The sequence below is a fragment of the Rhincodon typus genome, chromosome 10 (assembly GCF_021869965.1).
Source record: "Rhincodon typus isolate 14 chromosome 10, sRhiTyp1.1, whole genome shotgun sequence".
Classification (NCBI taxonomy): domain Eukaryota; kingdom Metazoa; phylum Chordata; class Chondrichthyes; order Orectolobiformes; family Rhincodontidae; genus Rhincodon; species Rhincodon typus.
The window spans coordinates 26,663,411-26,673,054 of NC_063341.1; the positions used below are offsets into that span (position 1 = coordinate 26,663,411).

The 9,644-nt window shown below is 38.8% G+C and overlaps 1 protein-coding gene across 1 annotated transcript in view; it reads left to right on the forward strand.

Moving 5' to 3' along the window:
* The first annotated feature begins 2,446 nt into the window (after positions 1 to 2,446).
* Positions 2,447 to 9,644, forward strand: part of smg7 (SMG7 nonsense mediated mRNA decay factor) — a 78,244-nt gene continuing 71,046 nt past the window's right edge. The window contains exon 1 of the mRNA XM_020527607.2: positions 2,447 to 2,591. Coding sequence (XP_020383196.2) covers positions 2,462 to 2,591 — 130 coding nt within the window. The 5' untranslated portion in view covers positions 2,447 to 2,461. The remainder of the gene's footprint in view (positions 2,592 to 9,644) is intronic.

Genomic DNA, 9,644 nt, shown 5'->3' on the forward strand with positions numbered 1-9,644 from the left:
TGTTCTTAAAGTTTTGACTTCGTTTAAAAGTAATGACATTGAAAAGGCTGTTCAATCCCTTGACAAGAATAGTGTTGACCTCCTGATGAAATACATCTACAAAGGTTTTGAAAAACCATCAGAAAATAACAGTGCAATTTTACTACAGTGGCATGAAAAGGTTAGTAGAGGATATCATGCATCAGTAAGATCAATGATTCTTTTGCATTTATAGTGTAGCCCAACTTAGCAGCTTCTGAGAAAACTGTAACCACAATATTAATATATTGGCAATTTCTAGGCAGGTAATTGTATAGTGTGGGAAAAACCTAGCAGATAACTCAGCATGTTAAATTTGCAATCTCTGCCTTATTGAACTAATTAATGATTTTTCAGGCTTTCTGTCTCTTTAGTTGGCCAACAGCATAGTTCTGTATTTAAAAGGAAAACTTACAAGTGTCAACTGAAGGTATTCAAGGTGAATGAGGAGCATGCAATAAAGCGAGGGCAACACCAAGAATTAATGATTCTCCCTTCATGGACCACAGCGGTTTAAGAATGCAGCTCACCACCACTTTTCAAGGATAGTAATGAACGGGCAATAAATGCTATAATAAATTCATTTCTGAAGAAGGGTCCCGACCCAGAGTGTCAACTTTTCTGATGCTGCTTGGCCTGCTGTGTTCCTCCAGCTCCACACTGTTGTCTCTGACTCCAGCATCTGCAGTTCTGACTATGCTGAGTGAGTTATAACACCGCTGTGAAGCCCATTTCTGAAGAAGGGCCCTGACCCAAAACATCAACTTTCCTGCTCCTTTGCTGCCTCACTTGCTGCGTTCCTTCATTCAAATCTAAGCCCATTTTTCCAGACGCTCCATGTTTGAATCCCTCCAATCTGATTCCACAATTACCACAATACCAAAATAGCTTTTGTCAAAGTCAAAAGTGGCAGCGTATATAACAAGGGCAAACTATGACTTGTTTATAAAGTCAGAGATTTACAGCTCGGAAACACCCTTCGGTCCAACTCGTCCATGCCTGTTCTTCTTGACCTGTCTGCGACCTTTGTTGAGCGTGGCATCCTTCTCTATTGCAGCTGTACTCACTGGACTCACCTTCCTTTTTAATCAAATTTTTTTTGATGAATCGGCTGAAATGACTTCATTTTCCAGTTCTACATCATTGCCTGTAGTATCCCTCTGGGGAGGTGTTCTTTTGTGCTCTCTTAGTTCTCATCTACAAGCTGTCCCTTGGAGACATCATTCAAAAACATAGGTAGTTTCCTTGTATGCTGACAACGCCCAGCTTTATTCCCTGCATCTCCACCCTCAACCCTGCTTCAGTTTCTAAATTGTTTAACTCTTGTATGACATCCATTACTGCAGTGTACTTTTCTCCAATTTAATATTGAGAAGACCAAAACCATTGTCTTTCACTAGCTGTAGGACTCCACTGCTCTCTTGACAGCTGTCCTGATATTGAACTGGATTATTTGCAAACTTGCTGACTTATTTTTTGACCTCCGTAACATTCCTAGTTAACATTCCTTTGCTCAGCTGCTTTTGAAATCTTCATCCAAAGTTTTCTTACCTGTGTACTTGAATATTCCAGCAAACTCATCGCTGGCCATGCATGTCCTAAACTCTACAATTCCTGTCCTAAGGTTCTCCGGCTTTGACAAGTACCAAAAATATCAATCTTGTTTACCAAATTTTCTTTAGTTTTGCTCCTGTGTGCTGTGCAAATACAGCATTTTATTTGTTCACAGGATTTAGGCATCACTGATTAGGCCAGCATTTGTTGTAATCCCTCATTGCACTCAAAGATGGTGGTGAGCTGCTGCCTTGTACTGCTGCAGTCTGTGGGTGACAGACAGAGAGAGAGAGAGAGAGACCAGCTTTCTAGGATTTTGACCCCGCAATAATGAAAGAACAGTGTGTAGTTCCAAGTCAGGATGGATGGGGCGTTTTGGAAACCTGGCAGTCCCCATCCATTTGTTGCCTTTGTCCTTCTAGATGATTTGAGGTTGCAAGTTTGAAATGTGTTGTCAAAAGAGCATAATTTTTAAAGTGAAAGGCAGGGGATTTGAGGGAAAACTCTTTTCACCCCAGATAGTTTTGGGGGTCTGCTTGAGTGTTGTTGGGGTTTAACCCATCCAGGAACCAGTAGACTATTTCACCACACTTCAGGCTTTGTGCCTTGTAAATGGTGGACATACTTTGAGAAGATGAGATAAATTATTCACCTCAAAATTTCTGACCTCTGACCAGCCCTGCCAGCCACAGCATTTATGTAGATTGGCCAGAAACTGAACTATGATAACCCTGAGGATGTTGATAATGATGGATTCAGTGATGAAAATGCTATTGAATGTTAAGAGGGTATGGATGGTTTCTCTCTTAGAGATGGTAATTGCTTAGTACTTGAATGACATGAACGTTATTTACCTTTATCAAGCCTGGATATTATCTGGGCCTTGCAGATGGATATGGACTCTTTCAGTAAGTCACGAATGGTGATGAATATTGTGCAATCATCAAACATCCCCACTTCTGAACACCTGATGGAGGGAAGTTCATTGAAGCAGCTGGAGATAGTGGGCTTAGGGTACTGCTGAGAAATTCCTGCATAGAATTATTATTCCCTATCTTAAATTCTATAAAATATATACAATTTAGTGCGTATCTTTGGAGCATATTATAGCTTGAATTTAAAGAAAATGGTCCAAAAATCACAGATTGAGGGCAGCTTTCATATGCTGAGAGCTCTGAAATAAAAAAAAGCCTCTGATTTTCCATTTGGCATTTCTCATTGGATTTAATTAAGTTATTGTCTTTTTCAGTTTTGCTCAATAAAGTGAGGTAACAGTGGCCAAGGATGCAGCATATATCATTACATATTTTATTCTTATAATGATTTAATGAAACAAATTTAGGATTTGCCAAGTATGTCTTGTTTGGAACGATGATACCATCTTTGGCACCTGTACTATCATGTATGCAAATACCAAGCCCCCTCAAAGATTGTAATTATTGCTTACGCAAATGTGAGTGAGCAGTAAACAGATTGATATCCATCTCCTGGTGCTTCAGGTGCTCAAAGCAACAGCTCTTGCATTGTCATTGGATCCTTCAGCGTCAATAAGTTTAGGGTCACATGAGCATAAAATAAATCTTTAGTAACTATTACGTATTCAAGTAGATTTAATTATGTTTATAAGTGAGAATTTCTCTTACAGGTACTAAAAAGGGGATCATTGCAGTTGAACTGAACTTACTCATGACTTGTTTCTGCAATTATTGTATTACATTTTGTAAGAAAAAAGTTACATTTTACAGTAGTTGGAAAATAACTTCAAATGAGGTAGAAAAGCAGAGAGGTCCCGGGAGTACAAATGCATTCATCGGTATAAATGGTGACAGAAGCTAATTTTTAAAAAAATTTCTACAGCGATGGAATTGAGAAGTAAGTTATGCTCAAGTGATACAAGCTTTGATTATTCCACGCTTTGGAGTACTGCATACAAATGTTTCTGGTCAGGTACAAATTCTGGTCGCCATTTCACTTAAAAGCATATAGATGCTTTGGAGAGGGTGCAGAAAAGATTATTAAGAATGACACCTAATGTCTGGCTGTACCCATCAAAATGTGTTTTTTTTCTTATCGAGAGAGAAACTGCTTTGTGACCTGGGAGGGGTCTCTCGAATGATGAAAGAATTGATAAGTTAGATATAAGAGATATTTTCACTGCGAGGAGTCACATCAATAGAAGAGATTCACACAAATTAAAAAAAATCAAAGAATTCAAAAGGAACTGGTTTGTCCAGGATGTAATGAGAGTGTAGAACTCTACCACAAGGAGTGGTTGAGGTAACTGGTGTATATATATTAAAGGAGAGGCTGGATAAGCATATGACAGAGGAGGGAACGGAGTATTATGCTTGTGAAGATAGCCCAAAGTACAGCGTGATTACAATAGATGAAGTCCTCAAACTTGGTAACTGATCCCAGTAGTGAAATCCCAGGTTTCCATGGTAAATCTGGGTAAACCTAAACCGCTTGATTATCGACCAGAGAAGATGAGGCCACTTGCTCCACGAGTGGGTCGTGACGAATGGCTGAAATTGTGACTTACTATCCAAGTCGGACCATAATTCAGTTACTGAACTTCTGCCCCAAGAGATCCATTTCTAGTGGAATGACAGCTATCACTGTAATATAGATTAATAACTTTTCATACTCAATGTGGGGAAATTCTTTCTGTGGAGATCTCCTCTTCCTGAATAACCCCTACCCAAAAACCAGCCAAACCCAGAAATAAAAGTTTGAAGCTTAAAATTCAAAGCAGAATTCTTGTTCACATGACTGTTATCATTTTGAATATCTTGTTCCTTAGGTGTTAGCAGCTGGAGGAGTGGGATCTGTAGTACGAGTTCTAACAGCAAGGAGAACTGTTTGAGCAATGGAACGAGGAGCTGCTGTCTGGTACAGAGAAATTGCTGGTGCCGAGACCAAAAGAACCAGTTTGTGCAACACTGGAGTCATATAATCTCCTTTTTCATTAAAAACAAAAATTAGCTTGCTTTTTATGACCAGTCTGAATATGTAATTAGCTCTGTTTATTTCTGTTAACCAGAATCAAAGGTGCAATTTAATCTTGTTTTATAAACTCAGTATTTAGTACAATTTTTATATCCAAGCAAGAACATTTCTGAAGCTCAGTTTTATTTTTAAAAAAATTGCCAGAAAATTGGAGACTCTTCTTTGCAGAAAACTGTTTTTACCTGTATAATTGAATAAAGGTACTATATATGAATGTATGATGCAGACATGAATATATTGACTAAAATGTAATGCATTCACATGCAGTTGGTTCCGCATACAGTTGTTCATGAGTATTTTGCATTTGTAACTGGGATGTCTAGCTGGTGACAGCTAAGCTATTAAAATATAAGTTTGAAATCATGTCTTGGTCGATTCTGGTAATAGTGAATATTGAGGTTTTAGCATATTTGGGAATTAACTGCTTCTTGATTCTTTTGCCTATAGGCCAGTCTGATTCTCAGGTAGTTCAGAAAACTGGTCCTGAACCCATCGGGGCTAAAATAGAGATCATACCCCATGCTGTTCAAACCAGTTTCATCCATAACGTCTATCCAGTCAAGTGATGCCAGCAGTTCGATTTGCAACTTGCATTTTACATACACATTAACCTGAAGGTAGATTCACCATTTTTTTCCCCACTACATGGCTGGCCAGGGATCTCTCCTGCTGTTACCCCACCTGCCCTTGGTGTGTGTTGGAAGGATTTAAAGTTGATATTGATAGTGTTTGGATATATTACGAGGACACCTCCTTGACTGTCAAGTCCTTGGGTGGGACTTGAACTCAAAACGAATGGCTCCGATAAAACAAAGAACTGTGGAAAACCTGAAACGGGCACAGACGTATGTGAAGAAACTCAGCAGGTCTGGCAGCATCTGTGGAGAGAAAGCAGGTAACTTTTTGGGTCCGGTGACCCTTCTTCGGGAAGGGTCTCGGGACCTAAAACTTTAACTCTCTTTTCTACCTACTGAACCATAAGACCAACCTGGAGTTAACCATTATATTACAGTTATACCTAGGATGGCTGGTGTTTGTAATATAAACAGGTCTCAGAAAATTGGTTCTGTCCATCTGTGGGTGCAATATAATTGTATCATAAGTACCAGAATGAACAAATAAATTTGACACTATCAGCATGCTGGGGTTTTCAGTGCAGCGATTATAGTTCTGCTACAATACCAACAATAATTTCAAACAGATATTGCAGACTTGGCTGGCTTAATATTTTGAAACTTGAAGAATGAAACTGAAACATGATGGTGCTTTTGCTTATTTGAAAAGATACAATGTAAGTTGGAAATTGAATTTACTGTCCATTAATTTAAGAACCCAGTTCACAAATGGCACAAAGCTTATGACCATTTTGGTTTGTTTTTATTGTAACTAGTCTAATTATTTCAAAATGATGCACTGAATTGATGGCAAATTTTAATACTTGCTTAAACTGTCGGTTTCACAGTGGGAAAGGAAAAATGCATCACCTGTCCACTGTTCATCTCTAGGTTCATGCATTCAATTAGGAGATAAATTTCTGCCCATTCCCACCACTCGACCCATCCAAATAATATTCCTGGACTTTGTTACCCAACATGTAACAACTAATTAGTAAAATACTTACCAAGGAGCACAGTAATACTTAAACCTATTTGTGGCACTGACATTTAGTGCCAAAACCTATGGAAGTGAGAATTTCTTAACAATCTATTTCACTTTTTATTATTATGGTTACAATGTCTAACGTAAAACAATGAACAGGGCTAATTGTCAGTTGAAATGCAATCTTTAATTCTGAGATGTGTGAAAAATCATTAAATTAGGAAACACTTCATTATTTGATCACAAGAAAAATGTGTTTTGATAGCTCAGCAATGATTATGTCTAAATAAAATGTATTAAAATGAAAATCACATTTTACGGTTGTGATTACTATTACAGATGAAAGTATTTTAATCTAATTGCCACATTCATTTTATCTTTAAAAATGAAAAGCTATTACAATTCTTTATATGGTCAGAATTTAAATTATCAATACATTAAGTTTACCTTAAGTTTAACAGTGAGTTCTCTTTTAAGTTACCTGGTTCAGGCACTCTACCAATGTTCAATATTTTAATTCCTTCCTTGTTGAGGGAATGGCTTAGATTATGAACTCTGCGTGTGAACCTGCATTCTTCTTCTCCTGATGTGGGAGATAGAACAGGAATATTCCTGTTCTGCATTTGTTTCACTCATGACCAAATTTGAATTCAACAATGTAATTTGCTATATCATCATACTAAGTTCTATACTGAGATTAAGTTCATTTTCAAGTAAAATAATTGGTGCCCCTATATTTTTTGAAATTTTTGTTTAGGTGAGAATATACTGGGAAACTTGAAAGATTAAATCCTCATTTGCACTTGGAAACAAACGCCAAAGATGCACATTGAGCAACGTTTCATTTTTGGGTGTGGTATGCATTTTTTTTTTGCACAGTTGGTGTCATCTATTGCGACATTTCTTTCTACTAGACGGTGACAAGTGACAGGTCTACAGTGGGCATTGACAACAGTAGTCACTTGGAGAGGGTGTTTTGATGGGATGTAACTAAGGACAAGTAGATTATCTAGTATAGTGATTAAACAGTGAAGACGGTGAGAGAATTGAATTGTATGTGCAAGGGAATGTCAGCTACACTGTGTGTGGCTTTGTAGCTGCCATGCCATTAGACTGCTCGTGATACTTGTCTGGGTGCACAGCAGCCTTCTAAAGATGATGATATTGGTTTGAGAGATGCTGGGCGTTGAGCTGTCCAACCATTCTGGGAAAGGTGTGTGGTGTAGGGATAGTATTGACCATGAGGAACACTAGAGGTGAGTTAGGTAGTTAATGATACGCATTTGGTAAGATATGACGAAGTCTCACAGTTTTGTGGTCAGACTCCCTTTAAAAAATACTAAGCAGAAGTTGCATTTTGCCACAGAAAGTAAGATTCAGTCCATCTGGACATCTTCAAAGTAACTTGTGTTATTTTCAGATTTTAATTCAGATCCAGAATGACGGGGATTTAAATCCAATTAAACATAGAAATTAGGTGCAGGGGTATGCCATTCAGTCCCCTGTGATTGCACTGCCATCCATTAAGATCCTAGCTGATCTGATTGTAACTTCACATACATGTTCCTGCCTACCCTGAAACTCTCACTTCATTGCTTAAGAATAATTGAGCTAATTCTGCATTAAAAATAGTCCAGGACATGCTGCTTCCACTGCCTATTCAGGAAGAGTTCTAAAAACTCATCCCTTTTGACAAACAATTTTGCCTCATCTCTGTTTTAATTGGATGGTCCTGACTTTTTAAAGTACACACCTGGTTCTACATTCTTCCATAAGAGGAAGCATTTCACATGTACTCTGTCAAGACCCCTTAGAATCTTTTGTTTCAATTTGAAGTCCAGTGGATACAAGCTTAGCTTGTCTAATGTTTCATTATGTTGTCCAAGTGCCCATTCCAGCTATTAGTCTAATAAACCTCTGCACTCTTCCAATGCATCTTCACACTTCCTTTAGTAAGGTGATGAATACACAGCACTGGATGTTGGTGTAGCAATGCAATGAAAACTGGAGCACAATCTCCCTTGTGATAAATGATAATGTTCTATTAGCTTTCTGAATTGCTTGCTGCACAAGCAATCTATGCATGATGATACTCAGATCTCAGATGTAGAGGTATGTAATCTTTCACAATTATTTTATTCTTCCTGCAAAAGCAGACCATTTTACATTTCCCACATTAGACTCCACTTGCCACATCTTTTTTCACTTAACCTATTTAACTTTTCATATTCTTCCTTTGTCTGCTCATAACTTATTTTCCGACTACCATTTGTGTTGTTAGCAAATTTGACAATTACTGTCTGTCCCTTCATCTAAGCCCTTTAAGTTGTAAACAGATGAGGTCCCAGTATCAATCTCTGACCTCCCTTACTACATCTTGTAAATGTTTCAGGACCCATTGGTGTCAACTGTCTGCTTTCTGTTAGTGGGCCAATCATCTATGCCGATATGCTATGCTCGTGGCAACATACCATGAACTTTTATTTTCTGCAATAGCCTTTGTAGTGGTACCTTGTCAAATGCCTTCAGGAATTCTTAGTATATGCAGAAGTTCTATTTTATCGACAGCATGTGTAAGTTCAAAGAACTCCAATTGACTAGTTAAATATTAATGCTATTATAAAATATTGTCATCTGTAGGATATGTTGCCTGCAGTGGTTGTGTCCCAGAACAGAATTGCTGCTGTGTAGCAGCTAGGTGGCTAATTTTCCCAAAAAGCAAGGGATGCTGGGTACATTGGCCAAGTAAAACTCTGAAGCCACAAAACTCACGCACCAGCTGTAATGCCAACACAGCAGCCAGATGCTAATGAGATTAGTTTGTGTAAAAGGCGGCAGTTGGGGCAGTCTGGCCAGACAAACCCCCAACAATTTATACATTAAACAAAGGAGGACCCAGACAGAAAGGCACTGGATCCTCTTACGTAAAGAAACCAAACAGTAGCATGCCATCCAAATGATTGACACTGTTTCAAGCAATTAAGTAAGTCTTCCTGATTGGCCACAAATGTAAAAAGTTCCAGAAAACTATTTAGAGGTATAAAAACAGGGTTCCCCTTCAGACCTCTCTCGGATCTTCTGAGAAGACCAGCATAGCAAAAGCAGAGATCTTTTGACTGTCTGGGTGGGGGAGAGGGAGGGAGGGAGGAAGAGAGAAAGCAGCTTCTCACAGTCCTGCTGAGAGAGCATGGTTGCGCAAATCTACAAGAGACTTAGGAAGTATTGTAAGCTGAAAGGGCCCATTAGGATTACAGATAACAAGGTGCAGGGCTGGATAAACACAGCAGGCCAAGCAGCATCATAGGAGCAGAGAGGCTGACGTTTCGGGCCTAGACCCTTCATCAGAAAAGGGGGAGGGGAAGGGGGTTTTGAAATAAATAGGGAGAGAGTGGGAGGCGGATAGAAGAGGGATAGAGGAGAGGATAGGTGGAGAGGAAACAAACAGGTCGAAGAGGCGGGGATGG